The 23,556-nt window shown below is 38.8% G+C and overlaps 1 protein-coding gene across 2 annotated transcripts in view; it reads right to left on the minus strand.

Annotated features, from left to right (window-relative positions):
- Positions 1-23,556, minus strand: part of SCP2 (sterol carrier protein 2) — a 102,296-nt gene that overhangs the window by 42,494 nt on the left and 36,246 nt on the right. The window contains exons 6-10 of one of the 2 annotated variants that reach the window (XM_036256877.1): positions 15,243-15,369; positions 9,785-9,848; positions 4,011-4,097; positions 1,814-1,964; positions 184-331 (exon numbers count right to left, since the gene is read on the minus strand). In XM_036256877.1, the coding sequence (XP_036112770.1) occupies positions 184-331; positions 1,814-1,964; positions 4,011-4,097; positions 9,785-9,848; positions 15,243-15,369 (577 nt within the window). The remainder of the gene's footprint in view (positions 1-183; positions 332-1,813; positions 1,965-4,010; positions 4,098-9,784; positions 9,849-15,242; positions 15,370-23,556) is intronic. The other variant, XM_036256878.1, reaches the window with a different exon arrangement.

The following is a 23,556-nucleotide window of genomic DNA, read 5'->3' on the forward strand; positions in this document are numbered from 1 at the left end:
GTACACTCTGTTATCTCAGTATAGGTTCTAATAAGTCCAGTATCAAGGTAGCTTACATTCATTTTGCACAGTGTGGCAGAGCCAATGAGGAGGGAAAGTAATTAATAAATTCTTTTGTTTAATGGCGAAAATGACATTTTCTTAAAGAAACTAAGTTAATATGCATCTCATAAAAGATATTACCTTCTGGACAGAGTCCCAGTGCTTCATAAGTAATGAGTTCATTGGAAGAAAAGCAATCATGAAGTTCTATTACATCAATATCACTTGGTCTCAGGCCAGATTTCTCATAGCACTTTCTGGCAGCTTCTTTACTCATATCAAAGCCAACCTAAAATCAAAATCATATATAAATAAAAGGCATCAAAACTGGGACTTTTATATAAGGATTTTAAGAGCTTAATATGCATAAACCTAACAGCTGAGAACTGACCACACATATTGAAATATCCATTGACTCTATATTATATAGAAAGTCCAAATAAAAGGATATCCAGAAGGGAAAATATACATATTAAACCTGGTACTATAAAGGAGAGAATTTCAAATAAGATATATAAAAGGATTTATAATTCTTCAGGCCATATCTTAAGTTACAAAAACTCTATCAATCCACAATATTTAATTGTGGTAAACAGGCTGAAGCGATTTATCAACAGATCATTATGATTCAGACAGAGTGAAAAATAATAGGGGAATTTTTATATGAAAATAAATACTCTTCTTCTAGAAGATCATATGGAATTAAAAATATTTTTCCAAAATCCACGCTCTTTACACCTCTTTGGTCTCAGATAATAACATGCACACTGCCTGGCTGGTGTGGCTCAGTGGATTGAGCGTCATCCCATGGACTGAGAGATCCCAGTTTGATTCCTGGTAAGGGCACATGCCTAAGTTTCAGGCTCGATCTCCAGTAGGGGGCATGCAGGAGGCAGCCAACTGATGTTTCTCATGTCGATGTTTCTATCTCTCCTTAAAAAATCACAAGAACACATTTTTGTGTGTGTGTGTGTGGTATGTGCCCCTAGTGGGAACTGAACCCGGGACTCTGGTCCACAGGCTGACGCTCAACCTCTGAGCCAAACTGGCCAGGGCAAGAACACATTTTTTTTTAAACCCACAAAAACAGAACTTTCTCCAAAGAATAAAATTATAGCACAGTGGAAAATGTACTATAATCAGAAAATCTAAATATAAGTTCCTCCTCTACCACACCCTAGCACCTAAGCTTTGTGATCTTGTGCAAGTTATAGGGACATTTTCAAATTCAAAGCATCGTTGTACAATTATTTTGTAAACTATAGTTTAGCATATGATTGTTTATATATGTATATACACCTATATTTTATGTATATGTATGTAATTTATCTATACATATGTATACATATATCTTTAAATATTCAACTAACTCTGTCTGAATTCTCTTTTTTTTTTTTTACTTCCTCCATTTTGTACTTAATCTTCAATCAGGATTTTTGAAGTGTTAGAAAAGTTCCCTGAAAACATCTTTGTTTTTCCCCTAACTCTGTAAGATTGAAATTCTGAGCATATTTAGCCTATTCAAAATAAAAATAAATAGCACATCTAGTTAGTTAAAAGTTATCATACAATGATGCATGATTCTATCACAGGAAGCATATGTTCTCCTCAGTTATTTTGACCTAACAGAATCTTAAGGATGGGTTATAATAAATTTTCTAGACCATTTTTCAAGTAAATTATATCCAGAGCCAATAACAACATCATGTCACTTTGAAATCTTTACATAGAAATCCCTTGATTAATGAATAAAACAGAATTTTAGATGTACCATTTTAATAATGCTGTTTTCTTCAAATGAACTTGGTAAATCAGTCACCATCTCCTGTGCCAGAATTTCCACAGCTTTAGATTGAAGGCCATACTTCTCTACAAATGCTTCACTAGCCAAAATTGCTGCTGCGGCACCATCTGAAGTGGGACTAAGAGGAGGTAAAAATAATTATTTATACCCTGTCCACCTCAATCCTAAGATTTCAGACTAGGAGTTATTTCTGGGAAGAAAGGCTAAGTATGCTTGATGGTCTTCTTTGTGGAATCTACAGTTAAATTTTACACATGCTGTCCATCTGAGGACTGAACCTCTAGCAAAAACTGAAATGCTGTCAGTCACTATTTGGTCTCTAAGAATCTCTCTCCCCAAAAGTTCTGGATTTGCTTCTGTAGATACATAAAGCATCTTCTGGTGACTTCTGAGAAGTACATAAGGTTATTCCCATCCCAGTACAATCCAGATTCTACCATACACCTAACTAGCTCCAACTCTGCTATCTCCCAAATAACTGTCTTGGAATCCTTTTGAAAACTGGGAAAGGATGGAATAGAAGATACCAGAAAGTCCATGCTTTGGTTAAAACTCTTAAGATCTCCTCAAAATAGTATTTTCCTTAGAGTAAGCTTTGAAGGAAGGTGGCAAACAAAAGCCTTCTGCGAGTTGAGCTGGACTTTATAAATGGGCAGACCCTTATATTGCAACAGATAAAAGCTGACCTGACTTGCTCACTTGCATCTCAGCCAGTATCTCCAGGGTACAACCAGGTGATAACTAGGCACAGGTAGGACCTATGCAGTACTCACTCCATGTTCTAGGAGATAAATACTGTCAAGCAATTTTCAAAATGCCATTTTCTATTATCAGTATTAGAGCTATGATTTTTTCCCCTTGTTTTATGTTTATTCTTAGCTACTATGAGAGTAAAACTTCCTACAGTAGAAGTGAACAGCAAAGAAAACAAAATGCTCAAGTGAAAAATCTTGGGACTCCACTGGCCTTCTAATTCCATTTAAATGAATAAATACACTTAAAAGTCATGAGAAAAGGAAGTAAAATATATAATTTTCCAAGAAAAGAGACAGTCTGTCTCTAGGCAGGAGAAGGAAGTAAGGTTACTCATTTCAGAGTGAGGACTACATTTGTTACCATTGTAATTAGCTAGTTATTAATAATAGAAAGGAGCAAAGGGAAGGCCAGACAATATAAGCATGGCCAATTGGGTACCTTCACCATGAAGATGCAGTTTCACACGCCCCAGGGAACCACCGATCCATTTCCGGCAGATCACTGGGGGAAGGGACTGGACAAAGGGGAAAATAGGCGAAAGCCCAGTCAAGTTGGGATGACGTAGGGAAGGTGCTTGCCTGTCATTCTAGCCTGAAACAAAGATAACTGGCTAGAGGGAGTGGAGCAACTACAAGCATGTAGAATCTTAGAAGGTTAAAATCTGCAGAGAAAAGAATTCTCTCTTGTTCCTCTGGCTTTGCTCTGGCTTCCTTGCACTTACCTATGTTCCCTCCATAGCTATGTGGCCCTAGAAGCTGCATGGCCCATGGCCATTTGGACCCCACAGCAATGAACTGCAACTGGGAACACAAACTAAGCTAGCCTGATGCTGAACTGGACTGTGCAAATATGAAACAGAGGCTCAGGGCAGTGACTTTAATCCTAGCTCTGCTGAAGACATAGCTTTTTCCCTGGCAGGAAAGAGGGAATGGGACCTTGGAAACTCAGGGGTCTGATCCCATGCAAATAAATATCATTCATTCTCCCATATGAGTCTCAGAAAATTCCTTTTCCTTTTCTCATGACATTGCAAGAAGCCCACTTCCACCAGCAACAGGTGAGGACACAGAGGAAATCCCACCACTAACATATTGATAGTTCTACAGCAGGGGTTCTCAACCTGTGGGTCGCGACCCCTTTGGGGGTCAAATGACCCTTTTACAGGGGTCGCCTAAGACATAACAGTAGCAAAATTATAGTTATGAAGTAGCAACAAGAATAATTTTATGGGTGGGGGCACCACAACATGAGGAACTGTATTAAAGGCCGCGGCATTAGGAAGGTTGAGAAACACTGCTCTACAGAAATAGATACAGTAAAGATATACCCAGATACAGAGCCTAAAGTTTACCCAAGGGGGGCAGGGAGGAGCAATTACTTCAATTAAATATTAAAATGTTTTTCTTACCAACATTGTAAGACAGTAAGAAAATCAAAAACTTTTCGAGAAGTTCTCACTTCATCTAAACTGTATTCCTTTTGGAACTGGGAATACCTAAATGCAAAATAAGTAGTTATAGAATGTTAGGTAGCAATTACAATTTTTTGTTGAAGATGTTCTGGTCCAGAAGTTGAAGACAGAATAATATGTAAGTATTCTTTTCACAACCAAAAGACTGGCTCTTATAAACAGTTTCAACCTTTAATATGTAAGTCATTTGAACTGAATTTTTAAAATATACTAACTCCAGCCGTGGCTGGTTTGTCTCAGCGGTTAGAACGTAGGCTTGCGGTCCTGAGAGACCCAGGTTGGGTTCCCGCCAAGGGCATGTACCTCGGTTGCAGTTTGTCCCCAGCCCTGGTTGGGTCGTGTGGGTGGCAACCACTTGATGTGTCCCTTTCACATCGATGTTTCTCTCTCTCCCCTTCTATCTGAACAAAAAATGAAAAAATGTCCTTGGGTAAGGATTAAAAAAAAACAAAAAACTAACTCTAAAATGCCACATGCTGTATAATAAATTTTACTAATCTTTGTCCTGGGTTCCAATCCTTGGAGTGATCAAAATGTCTTTGTTATGCTAATGGGGTGATTCATGTAGGCCTCTTGTTGGGGGTGGGGGGCACTGAGGGCTGCTCACCAGAAAGAGAAAGAGAAAAACTACCCATGTGAATATAGGGTTGGGACTTTCCAGCCAGTTTGACCCCAGGGAGAAGAGGGGGGCTGGAGACTAAAGTCAATCATGTGGTCAATGATTTAGTCGAGTATGTCTGCATAACAAAGCCCCAATAAAAACTATGGACAATTAACTTGGTGAAACTTCCTGGTTGATGAGCACCATCATATGCTGGGATGATGATATGCCCTGACTCCATGGGGAAGAGGGCATGGAAGCTCTGCATTAAGCACCCTTCCAGACCTCATCCTATGTGCTGCTTTATTTGGCTGTTCTTGAATTATATGCTTTATAATAATACAGATGCTCCTCAACTCACGATAGGGTAACAACCCAACAAACCCATTGTAAGTTGAAAATATCATACATCAAAAATGCATTTAACCACCCTGGCCAGTGTGGCTAAGTGGTTGAGCATCGATCAATGCACCAGGAGGTCGCTAGTTTGATTCCCAGTCAGGGCACATGTCCAGGTCGTGGGCCCAATAACCAGTGGGGGGCATGCAGGAGATGGCCGACTGATGTTCTCTCTCATCAATGTTTCTAGCTCTCTCTCCCTCTCCCTTCCTCTCTAAAGTCAATTAAAAAAAGAATTTTTAAAAAAAAAGAAAGATGGGAGAAGGAATAAATTTAAAAGATCAGGATTCTGCTCATCACCAAATCATCTGCAACTCACACGGGACACTAAGGAAGAAGGCAGAGTCAAGGAAGACTTCTAGTTTTCTATCTTGAATAATTAGATATATGGTATATCATTTACCAAGATGAAAAATGCTGAAAGGAAAACAGGGTTGAGGGGAAATGATAAATTCTTTATGAACATGTTGACTCTGAGGTACCTGTGGGACAAGTAAGAGAAAGTTACAGACACAAGTCTGAAGGCTCAAGTGGCATGGGTTATCTCTAATACTATACTCCTTATCACAGATTCTCACTGCCTTTAATTATTCTTATAATTTGTGAGGAAGCACCTGAGAATAGTTTCCTAATTCAATCTTCTTAGAAATATGTAACAGGGTATTCTCTAATGACTCATCAGCAAACATACTTTTCTCTTTCTTCACTAGCCAAACAAAGCCTAATGCAAGAAGTTAGCACCTGAAATTTCTGAGCCAAACCTAGAAATTCTTAGCTGTTTCAAAAACTTTTAAATGACAAAACTGACACCTAGGAATAATATTTGCCTACTGAACATAATTGAGAACTTATAAAATGTAATGGAACATCCATGCAAACAAGGAATTTATCTGTCTTATTCTTTGCTGCATCACTAGCAGCTAAAGCAATGTCTTGAATATGGTAGGCTACTGAATACATACTGTTAGGTAAATAAAGTTCCCTTAGAAGAATGCTGTAATGAGTGGATAAATGAATGCCTGGTTAGACAACGGATTAAATAAGAAAAAGGCTTAAAAGCTTTGATTCTCTGGGGAAAGTCAAGAGATGCTCTTTGGGGCCTCAAAGCCAGGCAACTGCACTGCTGTCAATTCTGCAGTATGTTGGTACAGTTCCTTACGAGTTTCAGGAAATCCCAAGAATTTTTAATGGTTCTCCAAGTTCTAATGACAAGGAAATCAGCTCTAGACCATCTTTGTTGACTTAAGACTGCTCATCCTAATTCTACTATTCTGTAACAGCAAAGTTTTATTGAGCATATATTATGCTCTAATTCCCTGTTAAATCCTGAAGACATAATCTCTGCTCAAGGATCATCACAGGAGGAGAAACACTCATAAATAAGTAAGTATAGTACAGTGTGGGACATTACAATAGAGGGACATAGTGCAATGAAGCACCTGAGAAAAAAATAATTAATAAAGTGTTAAGAGAAGCAATGATAGCCCTGGCTGGTTTGGCTCAACAGAGCACTGGCCCATGGACCAGAGTCACCAGGGTTCAATTCCGGTCAAGGGCATATACCTTGGTTTGCTCCCCAGCCCTGGTTGGGTCATGCAGGAGGCAACCAATCAGTGTGTCTCTCTCACATCAATGTTTCTCTCTCTCTCTTCTTCCCTCCCTCCCACTCTATCTGAAAATCAATGGAAAAAATATCCTCGGGTGAAGATAAAAAAAAAAAAAGAGAGAGAGAAGCAATGATATTTGGGTTGTGACTTGATGGGTAACTAGATTGTCTGTTTCACTACAAAGAATAGCAGAGGATATTCCAGAGAGAGCTAAAAGCGTAAGTAAAAACACAGAAGCAAGTCCTATATAGTACATTTAGGAAAAACCAAGTAATCTGGTGAGGCTAGAAATTAGGAATATCCAGCGAAGTAGTAAGAAATAAGACTGGCAAAGTAGAATGGGGCCAAATTACAACAGGCTTGTATGTTATGAAGGAATTTGGATTTTATCATATAAGAAATGGAAATTCTGCCCTGGCAGGTTTGGCTCAGCGGTTAGAGCATCGGCCCACGGACCAGAGAGACCGGGTTTGGTTCCTGCTAAGGGCATGAACCTTGGTTGTGATTCGCCCCCATCCCCAGTTGGGGTTGTGCGGGTGGAAACCAGTCCATGTCTCTCTCTCTCTCTCTCTCTCTCTCTCCCTCCTGCTCTATCTGAAGATAAATGCAAAAATGTCCTTAGGTGAGGATAAAAAAGGGAAATTCACTAAAGCTCTCATGATACCCTTAGATATTTCACAAAATACACTTAGATCTAGAACATAGAATTCGGTATTTGTTAATTAGGTATGCTCTTCTAAGTTCAGACATCAATTTAAAATTAGGAGAATGAGAAGAACTAGCAGCAGCATAAAGTACTAGGAATATGTGACCTATGTAACAATCTATTTATGGTATAAAGTGTTCCTTGTCATGGTTTTATGTTTATTAAATATGGAAAATTTTGTTTTATAATTCAGAAACAATTTACTGAGCAGTTATTATGTTCCAAGTTCTGTACTAAGCATTAAAGATAACAGATGGCTCTTCCCCTCAAAGCATTCATAATCTAAGAGGAGAAAAATACAAACATTATTTTACCACTACTTAGAATGATCCTGAGCAAGTTACCAAATTTCTATAAGCCTTGTTTTCCTCACCTATAAAACAAGAATAAAAATATCTCCCTTATAGGGTCTTTGAAAGGATTAAATGAATATGTAAATAGAAGTATCCAGCACAGTGATGCAGAGTTGGCATTTAATAAAGCTAGCTATTATTCTTTTATTACCTGGTGGTATTGCTTTTGTATAGATTCTAGTTATGGGGCACTAATTCAACTGTCAGTGAACCAGTTTTATTTAGCAACCATAAAGTACATGCTATGCACCAGGCATTGTGCTAGGCACTAGGGGATTCAAAAATTAATGATCTGTGTAACACACATGATGTAATTTTACTTCAGATTACTATTATTTTTTAAATTTTATTTTCTCTGTTTTTAGAGAGAGAAGAAAGGAGAAGGAGAGAGAAGTAGAAACATCAATGAGAGAGTATCGATTGGCTGCCTTCTGCATGCCCCTCACTGGGGATCAGGCCCACAAACTGGGCATATGCCCTGACCAGGAATTGAACCAATGACCTCCTGGTACATGGGTTGATGCTCAACCACTGAGCCACACCAGCTGGGCTACTTCAGATTATTTTTTAGGATATAAATAATCATATTACTTTTACAAAATAAGAGTTAATGACACTGGCATAATTAAAATGCATTACTAAAGCAATACAAATAATTCCATATAAAATAATTTAAAAGGTTACTAATGTGCTTTTTTTTTTTAATCCTCACTGGAGGATATTTTTCCATTTTTGTTCAGATAGAGTGGGAGGGAGAAAGAGGAAGAAAGGGAGAGAAAGAAAAACATCCATGTGAGAAAGACACATCAACTGATTGCCTCCCACACGACCCCAACCAGGGCTGGGGACAAACCACAACCAAGGTACATGCCCTTGACCGGAACTGAACCCATAACTCATTGGTCAGTGGGCCAACGCTCTACCCGCTGAGCCAAACCAGCCAGAGCAAGGTTACTAATACACATTTTACAAATGTTTTAGTTGATCAAAATGAACTAAGAGAAGTTTTAAGGAGTGGCTTAAAATGGTGACTGTTATTTCCAACTAAAATTATTACAATAAATTTTATTCATGCCTGGCCAGTGTAGCTCAGTGGCTGAGCATCAACCCATGCACCAAGAGGTCGCCAGTGGGATTCCCGGTCAGGGCACATGCCCAGGTTGTGGGCCCAGTCCCCAGTAGAGGGCATGCAGGAGGTGGCCAATCAATGTTATCTCTCATCGATGTTTCTCTCTCTCTCTCCCTCTCCCTTCCTTTCTCTCTAAAATCAATAAAGAAAAAAAAAATTTTTTTAATTTTATTCACTAGAGTTGCAATATATGTCCAATTACATCTTTTATTTTATTTTTTTATTTTTTATTTTTTTATCCTCACCCGAGGACATTTTTGCATTTTTTTGTTCAGACAGACCGGGAGGGAGAGAGAGGAAGAGAGAGGAAGAGAGAGAGAGAGAAACATCGATGTGAAGGGACACATTGAGTGGTTGCCACCCGCACGACCAACCAGGGCCGGGGACAAACTGCAACCGAGGTACGTGCCCTTAGCGGGAACTGAACCCGGGTCTCTCAGGACCGCAGGTCGACGCTCTAACCGCTGAGCCAAACCGGCCAGGGCCAATTACATCTTTTAATACCAGCTATTCGCATTCTTTCTTAAAAGAGTCGTTAAGCTTAAATGGTTTTCTAAATATAAACAGACCAAAAACTAAAATAAAAAGAAGTCAAAAGTTTACTTGGGCACAAGCATTTTATAAGAAAAAAAAAATACATAGGAATATAGTCAGTCGTATTGTAATAACTGTGTATGATGCCAGGTGGATACTTGAAATATCGGGGGAATCACTTACTAAAGTAAATAACTGTCTCACTACTATACTGTACACCCAAAATAATACACAATACTATTGAATATAAGCAGTTTTTAAAAAATAAAACATTCTGGTTAATATCTTTAAGGTCTTGTATTAGCTTTTCAAGTATTAAAGTTGTGTGTTATACAGCAGGATAACCCAGACTTTCACTATTTCATATACCTCAAATACTTACGGGTTATTAATCGAGTGTTTATGATTTTTCCATCCAATTTTTGCAAAATGTTCAGCTTTTGTTCCTGGAGTGAAAGCAGATACCTATTAGTGAATTAATGTTTTTCTGCTGCTTGTGAACAAATGTTGCAATGGCACTCAGTGTCCTGCTAAATATTTCTACATTTTCCCTTGCACGGATATCAGTATTGAAGACGTCAACATTAATCCCTTAACAAATATTTCTTAATCATTAAACTTAAGTATATTTAATGAACTGAAATCAACTAATAGGCATACAGGGTGGGGCAAAAGTAGGTTTACAGTTGTCTGTATGGAAAATAGTACAATAATTAATGAATAATAATACAAGAATAAACTGTGTTTCGTGTTCTCACAACTGTAAATGTACTTTTGCCCCACCTTGTATACAGGAAAAGAGTTCAAACTGGCCTATTCTACCTAGTATAACTAGGGTCCAATTTCAAAAACTAGAAAATATAGGCTGGGACCACAGGGAGTTTAAGGCAAGAAATCACTGGCAGCCATTTTTCAAGAAGTCTATCAAAATGTCCCAATGCCCCTGGGATTAGGTGAATTTTACAACTCACATTACGCTTCAGGGCCTGCTCTTCTTCTTTCCTTATGATAAGGCATTTGAAGAGTTACATCCTAACAAGAAATGTGTATGCTTTTCAAGTTCCTTAACAGAAAATTTAAAGAATAGTGTCAGGAAAACAAAAGCAGGCACATTAATAAAGCAAATTTGTAAAAATCTTTTTTCATTGTTTTTAAAAAGTCAAAACAGAATAAAATGGCTTTGAAATTTCCTTTGAAGCTAGAAAAAACAAGGAAGGAAAAAAGCCCACTGATTAGAGCCAATAATGTTATGTTAAAAATGTCACAGTGAAGTGGAAAGTCCCCATTTCTGTTTTATCTCAGTCTTCTCTGTCAAGGAGAATGATCTTCAGAGCTGAAATGACGTACATTAAATTGGGCCAATCTTGTCTCAATTCTGATTTTAAAAAGGGAATAAGGTAGCGTGTCCAGTGTGGCTCAGTGGTTAATGTTGGCCCATGCACCAAAGGGTCATCGGTTCAGGGCATGTACCTGGGTTGCAGGTTCATTGACACCCAGCCCCGGTCAGGATGCGTGTGGGAGGCAACCAATCAATGTCTCTGTCTCTGCCTCTGTCTCTGTCTCTCTCTCTCTCCCCCACACTCCCACCTCCCTTATGTACTCTTTTGAAAAATCAATGGAGCCCTGGCCGGTTTGGCTCAGCGGTTAGAGCGTCGGCCTGTGGTCCGGAGAGACCCGGGTTCGGTTCCTGCTAGGGGCGCATACCTCGGTTGCAGTTTGTCCCCGGCCCTGGTTGGTCGTGCAGGTGGCAGCCACTCGATGTGTCCCTTTCTCGTCGATGTTTCTTTCTCTCTCTCTCTCTCTCCCCCACCCCCTCTCTCCCTCCCACTCTATCTGAACAAAAAATGGAAAAGTGTCCTCGGGTGAGGATAAAAAAAAAAAAAAAAAATCAATGGAAAAATATCCTTGGGTGAGGATTAACAAAAAAAAAGGGGGAATAAGGTAGATTCCATCCACATTGATGTTCTCATACTAATGAGAATGGTGATCAGGAGACAGCCAATATGGGTTCACAAAGAACAAGCCAAATCATATTAATATCTTTTTTTTATGCTCGTCTTAAAAAATATTTTTTCTTTATTGATTTTAGAGAAAGAGGAAGGGAAAGGGAGAGAGAGATAGAAATATCAATGGGAGAGAACATTGACTGGCCATCTCCTGCATGCCCGCCACTGGGGATTGGGCCTAGAACCTGGGCATGTGCCCTGACCAGGAATTGAACCAGCAACCTCTTGGTGCGTGGGTTAACAGTTAACCAGTGAGCCACACCGGCCGGGCTAATATCTTTTTTTTTTTTATCCTCACCCGAGGACACTTTCCCATTTTTTGTTCAGGTACAGTGGGAGGGAGAGAGAGGAACAGAGAGAGAGAGAGAGAAACATCGATGTGAAAGGAACACATCGAGTGGCTGCCACCCGCACGACCGACCAGGGCCGGGGACAAACTGCAACCGAGGCACGTGCCCTTAGCGGGAACCGAACCCGGGTCTCTCAGGACCGTAGGTCGACGCTCTAACCGCTGAGCCAAACCGGCCAGGGCTAATATCTTTTTTTTTTATCCTCGCTTGAGGACATTTTTCCATTTTTGTTCAGATAGAGTGGGAGGGAGGGAGAGAGAGAGAGAAACATCAATGTAAAAGGGACACATCAAGTGGCTGCCTCCTGCACAACCCCAACCTGGGCCGGGGACAAACTGCAACCAAGGTACGTGCCCTTAGCGGGAACCAAACCTGGGTCTCTCTGGACCTCGGGCCGACGCTCTAACTGCTGAGGCAAACCAGCCAGGGCCTAATGTCTTTTTTTTAATTGGATTGATTGGAAGATAAAATGAAACACGGTATCTGGACATCAGCAAGACAATTAAATTTTCAGGACATCTTTTGGGACAAGGTAAGAAAATACTGTAGTCTAGATTTTGTTTTTATCTTTGGTTTTGGGGGTTTTTTGGTTTGTTTTTTGGTATAGCTAAAAATATAAGGGTTCTTCTGTCAAGTTTAGATAATACTGGTTTAAACAGAACTAAATGGATTTCTTTATAGCAAGACATCAGAGCCTTTACTATTATTGCTCTGAATTATGTATTATGACTGTCCAATAGGAGGTTAAAATATGAAGCATTTCCCTGCTTAACTGACTCACATTATAGAGCATTTTATGAGTTTACTGTCCCATGGAACACATATTGGGAAATGATAGACATTGATTAATGCATAATCCTAGAGAAAAATATCTAGTGCTAACTAACCTCTAACCTGATGTAATGAGTGCATAAATGAGTGCCTGGTTAGACACCAAGTAAAATGAGAGAAAGACTTTGAAGCTTTGATTCTCTGGAAAAAGCCAAGAGCTGCTCAGATTAATATTTCTACCAAAAACTGAATTAGAAAATTAAAGGCACTGTCACCAAACCTGAAGAGAGGAGGGACTACTATAATTATAATATTGGATCCAAATAGTCTCTAACAAAGTTTATCAATGGTATGAATCAGAATATAACTAATTAAACACCCAATTCTATTATATTCTTGGACCTCCTCAAAACAGAGGTCATCACTGACTATTCTAAATTTGCTCCCCACTACCCACAAGTATATTACCTTGTTTTATTTTCTTCACAGGACAAATAATTACCTGAAATTATCTTATTGTTTTATGTATTACTGTCTCTCCCCTACTGAAAATTTAAGCAAAAATCTCACATCTCATCTATTTATTTATTGCCTGTGAATGAATGCATTAATGTATCTAATTCTTTTTCCCTTTTGAATGTTCTTTGCTGTCTGACTTTGTAGTTTTCTACCACAAAAGAAGTGGAGTATATTTCCCTATCCCTTGATTCCAAGTTCGCCATGTGACTTGCTTTAGTCAACAACTTCAATCTCAAGAGGATTTGCATATTGCAGATTACTCTCTTGTGCTTCTATTTTCACCATAAAAAGGATATGCCAGGGCTGGCCCTGTAGTCCCAGGAGGAGGATGGGAGACATATGACCCAGTCAAATAAGACTAGAACAGAGCCTCTAGCCATCCTACAATCATATGATTAACCCATACAAGAAAAGCTGAGCTCAGCTTAGATCAGCTGGCTCCCAGTCAATCTACAAACGTGTCAACTATAATAATAAATAATTGTTTAAAATCACTGAGTTTTAGAGCAGTGTATTACACAGCAATAGCTGACTGACATACTGCTATATTCCAGTGCCTGAAATATAATGAGCTCAATAATGTTTTTAATGAATTATCTAACTGAAAAAGACATGGACAAGGAATAGCCAAAGAGGTAAGAAAAACCAGGAGAATAAGGTATCCGTCACAGAAGCCAAGGGAAGAGAATATTAAAAAAAAAAAAGAGTGATCAAAAGGTAGTAATGCTGCTGAGGTCTATTAAATTAGTTTCGAGCCCTGGCCAGTTTGGCTCAACAGTTGAAGCATCAGCCTGCGGACCAAAGAGTCTCGGGTTCAGTTCTGGTTAAGGGCATGCACCTTGGTTGCAGTTTGTCCCCGGGGTCATAGGGGAGACAACCAGTTGATGTGTCTCTCTCACATTGATGTTTCTCAACCTCTCGCTCTCTCTCTCTCTTCCTCCCTCCCACTCTATCTGAAGATAAATGGGAAAATATCCTCAGGTAAGGATTAAAAAAAAAGTTAGGTTTGAAAAGTATTTACTGGATATAGCAACACAGTGATCAATGATAGCATTGAGAAAGGAAGGAAGCCAGATTGGAATAGTTAAAAATGGTAAGAAATTGGTACAAGAAAGAAAATGTCTATAGCCAAAGAGAGGCAGTGCTCCTTTATATGATCCCACCATTCTTCCTTGAAGATTTTTTTCCTTTCTAATTACTTGATTTTGGCTATCAAACTTGGGGTATTTTTCCTACAAAGAATAGGAATGCTGAACTTTGAAGCATGAAAATGTTCTTTCTTATCTCACAGTACACAACAAGGCACTGGTTCAGGGTCATACAATGAAAAATAAAAATCCTATCTGCATTATCCCATGCTTTGACTAAGACAGGCCAATCATTGACCATCAGTAAAAAAATTACTAGGTTTACCTACAAATAAAAATCAACCATGAAAGTTAAATTTCATAACACACTATGGAATTACAGATGATGATGTACTAACTACTAAGAATAAAAGTTGAGCCCTGGCCGGTTTGGCTCAGCGGTTAGAGCGTCGGCCTGCGGTCCGGAGAGACCCGGGTTCGGTTCCCGCTAGAGGCACGTACTTCGGTTGCGGTTTGTTCCCGGCCCTGGTTGGTTGTGCGGGTGGCGGCCACTCGATGTGTCCCTTCACGTCGATGTTTCTCACTCTCTCTCCCTTCCTCTCTCTCCCTCCCACTCTATCTGTACAAAAAATGGAAAAATATCCTCGGATGAGGATTTAAAAAAATAAATAAATAAAAGTTGATGATAAAAACCTATTACTAAGAATAAAATTTATACTAGGAATAAAATTTGACTATATAAACCTATTACCAAGAGCAAACTTTAAGTCTTATTATCATTTTCAGAACTAATGAACTTCAATTTATAGTCCACAATTAAAGCAGACAAGATTTATGTTAGTTTTCCTATTTCAATTTCTAGTTTTAGAGCATTCTAGGTACTTCCAATATGATGTCGTATATATAAATACTTTCTCTACAACTAAATTCTTTACAGACTATTTCTTCAATTTAATGCAAAAACCATTTTATATCTTATATCTTATATATTATATGTATATCCTGGCATCCTCCACAGTTCCTTAGTAAACACCTGTTGTTTCTCATCACATCTGTATAACATGTATTAACCAACAAACCTTAAACTTTTTTTTTTTTTAACATACCGTATTTTTCCATGTGCTCTTTTCCAGCAAACCCAAACATTTGAGGAGTAACTGGTAGGGGAGACAATTCATACTTATTTATCAGGACCTCAACATGTTTATCAATTGGATTAGTCTTCTTTGTAAACTAAGAAAGAGGAAAAAACAAAATTTAATAAGCATTTGATGTGATAGTGTTTCTTTCAACTATTACAGCGTTACTGAGACATTTGCTCATTCCAAGCGCACTATAAACAAAAAATGGACAATGTGAATAATATCAGTCAGGAAATGCTTTGCACAAAAACATGGCAAGGAAAATAATCAAATGCCAACACGGCAGAATTCTTTCAAGAAACATTTATAAAGAATCCCAGCCCAGTAGGTGTGGCTCAGTGGTTGAGCATAGACCCATGTACCAAGAATTCACCAGTTTGATTCCCGATCAGGGCACATGCCCAGGTTGTGGGCCCAATCCCCAGTGGGGTGAAGGCATGCAGAAGGCAGCCAAGCGATATTCTCTCTCATAAATGTTTCTATCTCTCTCCCTCTCTTCCTCTCTCTAAAATCAATAAAGAAAAATTTTTTTAAATCATCAACAAAATATTAGCAAATGGAATTCAACAATACATTAAAAGGATCATACACTATGTTCAAGTGAGCTTTATCCCAGGAATGTAAGAATGATTCAACATCTGAAAATCAATCAATGTGATACATCACATTAATAAAATAAAGAATTAAATCATATGATTATCTCAATAGATACAGAAAAAAGCATCTGACAAAATCTAAAATCCATTTATGATAAAAAACTCTCAACAAAGTGGATATATGGGAAACATACCTCAACATAAACACCATCTATGATAAAACCACAGCTAATATACTCAACAGTGAAAAGCTGAAAGCTTTCATCTAAGAGCAGGAACAAGACAAGAAGGTCTACTCTGCCACTTTTATTCAACATGGTATTGGAAGTCCTCATCATAGCAATCAAACAAGAAAAAGAAATAAAAAGTATCCAAATTGGAAAAATATCAAACTGCCACTATTCTCAAATGACAGAGTACAATATATAGAAAACCCTAAAGACCACATTAAAACACCGTTTGAACAGCCCTGGCCAGTTTTCTCAGTGATTAGAGTGTCAGTCCGCCAACCAAAGAGTCGCGGCTTCGATTCCGGTCAAAGGCACATACCTCAGTTGCAGTTCGGTTTCTGGCCTGGTCGCAGTCCTGTGGGAGGCAGCCAATCAATGTGTCTCTTCCACATCGATCTCTCTCTCTCTCTCTCTCTCTCTTTCTCTCCCCCCCTTCCCACTCTATCTGAAGATAAATGGAAAAATATCCTCGGGTGAGGATTTAAAAAAAAACAAACAACAATGAGGTATCACCTCACACCTGTCAGAATGGCAGCCATCAACAAATCATCAAACAAGTGTTGGCGAGAGTGTGGAGAAAAGGGGACTCTAGTACACTGCTGGTGGGAATGCAGACTGGTGCAGCCACTATGGAAAACAATATGGTGTTACCTCAAAAAATTAAAAATGGAACTGCCATTTGACCCAGTGATCCCACTTCTAGGAATATAACCTAAGAAGCCTGAAACACCAATCAGAAAGAATATATGTACCCCCATGTCCGTAGCAGCACTATTTACAATAGCGAAGATCTGGAAACAGCCCAAGTGTCCATCAATAGATGAATGGATAAAATAGCTGTGGTACATATACACAATGAAGTACTATGCAGCTGTAAGAAAGAAAGATCTCTTATCCTTTGAGACGACATGGAGGGACCTGGAAAGTATTATCCTAAGCGAAACAAGCCAAACAGAGAAAGACAAGTATCATATGATCTCACTTATTTGTGGGATATAATGAACATAAGTCTGAGAAATGGGGTAGTCCCAGAGACGTGGAAGTGGGGTACAGACTGACAACCCCCAGAAGAGGGGTTGGGGGGCAGAGATAAACCACAGAACTTATACGCATGTATGCATGAACAATGGACATGGACAACAAAGCTGGGGACAGGGTGGGGAGGGAGGGGGAGTGGGGAATCAGTGGGGGGAAAAGGAGAAACATCTGTAACAAAAATCAATTAATTAATTTAAAAAAAAACACAAAACATTCAAGCCCGGCCGGTGTGGCTCAGTGGTTGAGCGTCAATTCATGCACCAAGAGGTTGCAGGTTCAATTCGCGGTCAGGACACATGCCCAGGTTGTGGGCCCAATCCCCAGTGGGGGGCATGCAGGAGGCGGCCAATTGATGTTCTCTCTCATCGATGTTTCTATCTCTCTCTCCCTCTCACTTCCTCTCTCTAAAAAATCAATAAAGGAAAAAAAATTTTTTTAAAGTTTGAACTAGTAAATTAATTCAGTAAAGTTGCAAGATACAAAATCAATATATAGAAAACTGGCATTTCTATACACAAATAAACTATCAAAAAGAGAAATTAAGAAAACAATCCCATTTATAATAGCATCAAAAATAATAAAATATCTAGGAATAAATTTAACCAAGGATATAAAAGACCTGTACAATGAAAACTATACAACACTGTTGAAAGAAACTGAAGACACAAGTAAATGAAAAGACCACTTATCCTATGTTCATGAATTGAAAGAATTAGTATATTTAAATGTCCATACCATCCAAAGCAATCTCCAGATTCAATGCAATCCCATTCAAAATTCCAATAACATTTTTCACAGAACTAGAACAAATAATTCTAAAATGTGGACAAAACCACAAAAGACTCTGAATAGCCAGAGCAATCTCGAGAAAGAGAACAAAGCTGGAGGTATCATGTTCCCTGATTAAACTATACTACAAAGCTATCACAATCGAAATAGTATATCAGCAAAAAAAAACAAAAAACCAAACACATAGATCAATGGAACAGATCAGAGAGCCCAGAAATGAACCTGCACATATATGGACAATTTACAACAAAGGAGCCAAGAACATACAATGGGGAAAGAACAATCTTTACTAAATGGTGCTAGGAGAACTGGACAGCTACATGCCAAAAATATAAAACTAGGCCACTATCTTACACCACAAAAATTAACTCAAAATGGATTAATCACTTGATCATAAGACCTAAAACCATAAAATTCCTAGAAGAAACCACATCAATGTTAGTGATTTTTTTTTTGGATATGGCTCCAAAGGCAAGGAAAACAAAAGCAAAATAAACAAATGGGATGACATCAAACTAAAAAGCTTCTGCACAGTCCTGGCCAGTTTGGCTCAGCGGTGAGAGCGTTGGCCTACAGATCAATGAGTCGTGGGTTCATTTCCGATCAAGGGCGCATACCTTGGTTGCGGTTCGCGCCTGAACCAGTTGATCTGTCTCTTTCATGTCAATGTTTCTCTCTCTCTCCCTTTCTCTCTCTCCCTCCCACTCTATCTGAAGATAAAGGGGAAAATATCCTGGGGTGAAGATAAAAAAATAATAATAATAAAAATAAAAACTTCTGCACAGAGAAGGAAACCATCAACAAAATGAAAAAGCAACCTACTGAATGGGAGAAAATATTTGCAAAACATACATTAGTAAGGGGCTGAAATCCAAAATAGTATACAAAAAACTCACACGACTCAAAAACATAAAAACAACCAATTTTTAATATTATTTTTTTAAATAATTGATTTTTTAGAGAGAGAGGAAAGGAGAGAGATACAAACATCAATGTGAGAGAGAAACATCAATCGGCTGCTTCCTGCATGCCCCACACTGTGGATCAAGCCTACAACTCGGGCATGTGCCCTGACGGGGAATCTAACCAGGACCTCTCAGTACGTGGGATGACGCTCAATCCACTGAGCCACACCAGCAGGGCTAAACAAACAAATTTTAAAATGGGCACATCTTAGTTAAAAAGGAATGATAATTAAAACAATGATGTATAAATTCTGCTTCTAGCTATGATGGGATTATAGAAACCAGATTTGCGCTTCTATCTTAAATAACTTAAAACCTGGAAAAAAAATATACAAAACAACTGTTTTCAGACAATGGACAACATAAAGCTTAGTATAGTGATCCCTAAGAGAAAGGAAATAAATAAGATGAGCATTATGATTGTCTCCAGATTACTACCTGGAAAGAGTAGGGAGAAGTAACACAGAGTTCAGCAGTCACCCTAAGTTGAAGAAACAGAATTCAGAGTTCAGAGAGACCAAGGCATCTACAATTCACAGAGAAGAGTACTGGAGAGAAGATAAAAAAGAGAGATAGAGAGAAATAGAGGGGAGAGAGGGAAGAAAGAGAGGAGAGAGAGAGGGATATCTGAAGATCAGAAGAGAGTTGCCCTTGAGTAGTTTTTTTTTTTTTCTTTATTGATTTTTTAGAGAGAGAAGTGAGAGGGAGAGAGAGAAACATCGATGAGCCCTGGCAGGTTTGGCTCAGCAATTGGAGCATTGGCCTGCGGACCAGAGAGTCCCGGGTTCGGTTACCGCTAGGGGCACGTACCTCGGTTGCAGTTTGTCCCCGGCCCTGGTTGGTAGTGCGGGTGGCAGCCACTCGATGTGTCCCTTCACATCGATGTTTCTCTCTCTCTCTCTTCCTCTCTCTCCCTCCCGCTCTATCTGAACAAAAAATGGAAAAATGTCCTCGGGTGAGGATTAAAAAAAAAAGAAAGTGATCCTAGAAAGAAATCCAAATCAATAAGAGGAATAATGAGCATAAAAATGATATATATATAGAGCAATATAAGGACTTTTTCTTACTTTAAAAATATCTTTTAAAATAATTGTTTATTTAAAGCAAAATCAGTAACTGCTGTGGGGTTTAAAACATATACAGAAGTAAAATGTGCTTCTGAGACAAGGCAAACAAGCAAAAATATATTATAAGGTTCTTATAACACTAAAGTCATAATATTGCTTAAAGGTGGTCTTTATCTGTGTTAAAGATATATACTGTAGACCCTAAAGCAACTACTAGAAGCAAAGCAAAACACCAGAGGTACAGTTAATAAGTTTATAAAACAGATAAAATTAAATTCCCCCCCAAATTCTTAATTAACATAAAAGAAGACAGGCAAAGAGGTAAAAGGAACAAAGAAGGTATTGAACAAAAAAGAAAACAAGTAGCAAAATGGTAGGTTTAAATCAGTGGTGACTTAGTAAATGTTTAATAATATAGGCTTATGGCAATGGAGGTAGCATTTGCTGATTTATTGTGGTATAATAAATACTGCCACCATGGCCAATTAACATGATGTCACTGAAAGCAAAGAGGAGATGTGCATAATCAGATCTTGCAAGCTGGTACAAGCCAGTAGGAATCACTTTCACCTAAGTACTCATTTAAACTCAACTATAAAAATAACCACATTAAGTGGAAAGAAAATACTTGTTGCCAATTAAAAGGTAACAATTATTGCCCTGGCCGGTTTGGCTCAGCGGTTAGAGTGTGGTTAGAGTGTCCGCCTGCGGTCCTGAGAGACCCGGGTTTGGTTCCCGCTAAGGGCACGTACCTCGGTTGCAGTTTGTCCCCGGCCCTGGCTGGGTTGTGCGGGTGGCAACTACTCGATGTGTCCCTTTCACGTCGATGTTTCTCTCTCTCTTTCTCTTTCCCTCCCGTTCTATCTGAACAAAATATAAAAAAAAAAAGGTAACAATTATTATTTGTTATAAAGCAAGACCTGACTATATGTTGCCCACAAAAACCCAATTCAAACATAAAAACAAAAATAGGTAAAATGAAGAAAAAAGATCATTCTAATTCTACTCAAAAGAAAGCTGAGTCTGGCTGGTGTGGCTCAGTGGCTGACTGTCAACCCATGCACCAGTTTGATTCCCAGTCAGGACACATGCCCAGATTGTGGGCCCGATCCCCAGTGGGGGGCATGCAGGAGGTGGGCAATCAATGTTCTCTCTCATTGATGTTTCTCTCCCTCTCCCTCTCACGTCCTCTCTCTAAAATCAATAAAGGAAAAATAATTTTAAAAAAAAAGAAAGCTGAAATGGCCCTGGCCAGTTAGCTCAGTAGTTAGCATGTCGACCCATAGAGCAAAGAGTCAAGAGTTTGATTCCGGCCAAGGGCCCGTACCTTGGTTGCGGTTTGCCCCCCCGCCCCGGTCAGGGTCATGCAGGAGGCAGCCAATTGATGTGTGTCTCTCATATTGATGTCTCTCTCTCTCTCTCTCTCTCTCCCCCCCCTCTGCCCCCTCCCAGTCTATCTAAAAATATTTGGAAAAATATCCTTGGGTGAGGATTAAAAAAAAAAAATTTTTTTTAAAGCCGAAATGGCTATGTTAATATCAGACAAAGTAGCTGGGTAAACATTCAAATATCACCTTATACAATTCACCATATTAACCAACTAAATAAGAATAAGAAACAAAATAAGAATATCTCATAGATAACAGAAAGAGTATGTGACAACATTTAACATAAATTCATGAGAGAAACTAAGCAAATTAAGAATAGAAGAAAACTTCATCAACCAATAAAGAGTATCTATGGAAAATCTATAGCTGACATATTTAATGGTGAAATCTGATAAAATCAACAACAGCAAGGCAAAGATCATGACCAAGCATTTATCCCAAGAATAAATGCTCTCATAACTTTTCTTCTAATTTGTTGTGAAGATTCTAGCCAGGGCAATAATAAGGCAAAAAAAATTAATAAAAGGCATACAACCGAAAAGGAAGAAGTAAAACTTTCTTTGTACATAAATTATATGATTTTTTATGCAGAATATCCTAGAGAATCTTTAAAAAGCCACTAGGCTTTAAGAGAGTTTAGCTAGGTAACAAAATAAAATGTAAAATTGGGAATTTTAAATATTAAAATAAGTGGGCTTTTTAAAAATTATTTTCTTTATTGATTTGAAAGAGAGAAGGGAGAGAGAGATAGAAACATCGACTGGCTACCTCCTGCATGCTCCCCGCTGGGGATCCGGCCCACAACCTGGGCATGTACCCTGACAGGGAATCAGACCGGTGACCTCTTGGTGCATGGGTTAATGCTCAACCACTGAACCACACTGGCTGGGCTAAAATAAGTGTTATTTATAATAATATCGAAAACTTAAAATATTTAGGAAATTTTTTTTTTTTTTTTATCCTCACCTGAGGACATTTTTCTATTCTTTTGTTCAGGTAGAGTGGGAGGGAGAGAGAGGAATAGAGAGAGAGAGAGAAACATCGATATGAAAGGAACACATCGAGTGGCTGCCACCCACACGACCAACCAGGGCCGGGGACAAACTGCAACCAAGGTACGTGCCCTTAGCGGGAACCGAACCAGGGTCTCTCTGGACCGCAGGCCGACGCTCTAACCGCTGAGCCAAACTGGCCAGGGCATATTTAGGAAATTTTTAATGAAATATGTAAAAGAGTGAAACACTGAAAACTAAATAACATTACTGAAGAGATCAAAGACCTAAATAGAGAAACCATGTTCATAGACTGGAAGACTCAGTATTGTTAAAAATATCAGATGTCGCCCTGGTCGGTTTTGCTCAGTGGTTAGAGTGTCGGCCTGCGGACCAGAGAGTTCTCGGTTCGGTTCCCACTAGGGGCACGTACCAAAAAAATAAAAAATAAAGTGAAAAAATATATATATCAGATGTCCACATGTTAATCTATAAATCCAATATAATCCAGGAAGTATTTTGTAGAAATTGACATGCCAATTCCTAAAATGTATACAGAAATGCGAAGAACTAGAATAGACAAATCAATTTTGGAAAAAAAGAACAAAGTTGGAGAATATGCATTCTAATCTAATTATTAGGCTTATATCAAGACAGTAAAGTACTGGCATAAAGACAGATCAAAAAAGAAAAAAGATCCAAACTACACTGCAAAAGTGTCAAGGCAATTCAATGCAAAAAATACAATCTTTTAAACAAATGGAATTGAAAATATGGGATATACATTTAAAAAACGTGTGCCTTTTTTTTTTTTTTTTTATCCTCACCCGAGGATATTTTTCCTTTTTTTTTTGTTCAGATAGAGTGGGAGGGAGAGAGAGGAAGGGAGAGAGAGACAGAAACATCGATGTGAAGGGACACATCGAGTGGCTGCCACCCGCACGACCAACCAGGGCCGGGGACAAACTGCAACCGAAGTACATGCCCTTAGTGGGAACCGAACCCGGGTCTCTCCGGACCGCAGGCCGACGCTCTAACCGCTGAGCCAAACCGGCCAGGGCTGCCTTGGTTTTTTTAATGCTTGGTTTTCTTTGACTACATATCCTTGAAAACTTACTTGAAGAGTTCTCAAAGCCTACAAGGAAGATACTTTCCTCCAAAAGAAAATTTGCATTTACTTCTGTTAACTGCCTAGGTTACTACCAGTCTAGAA

The sequence above is a fragment of the Molossus molossus genome, unplaced genomic scaffold (assembly GCF_014108415.1).
Source record: "Molossus molossus isolate mMolMol1 unplaced genomic scaffold, mMolMol1.p scaffold_m16_p_12, whole genome shotgun sequence".
Taxonomy (NCBI): domain Eukaryota; kingdom Metazoa; phylum Chordata; class Mammalia; order Chiroptera; family Molossidae; genus Molossus; species Molossus molossus.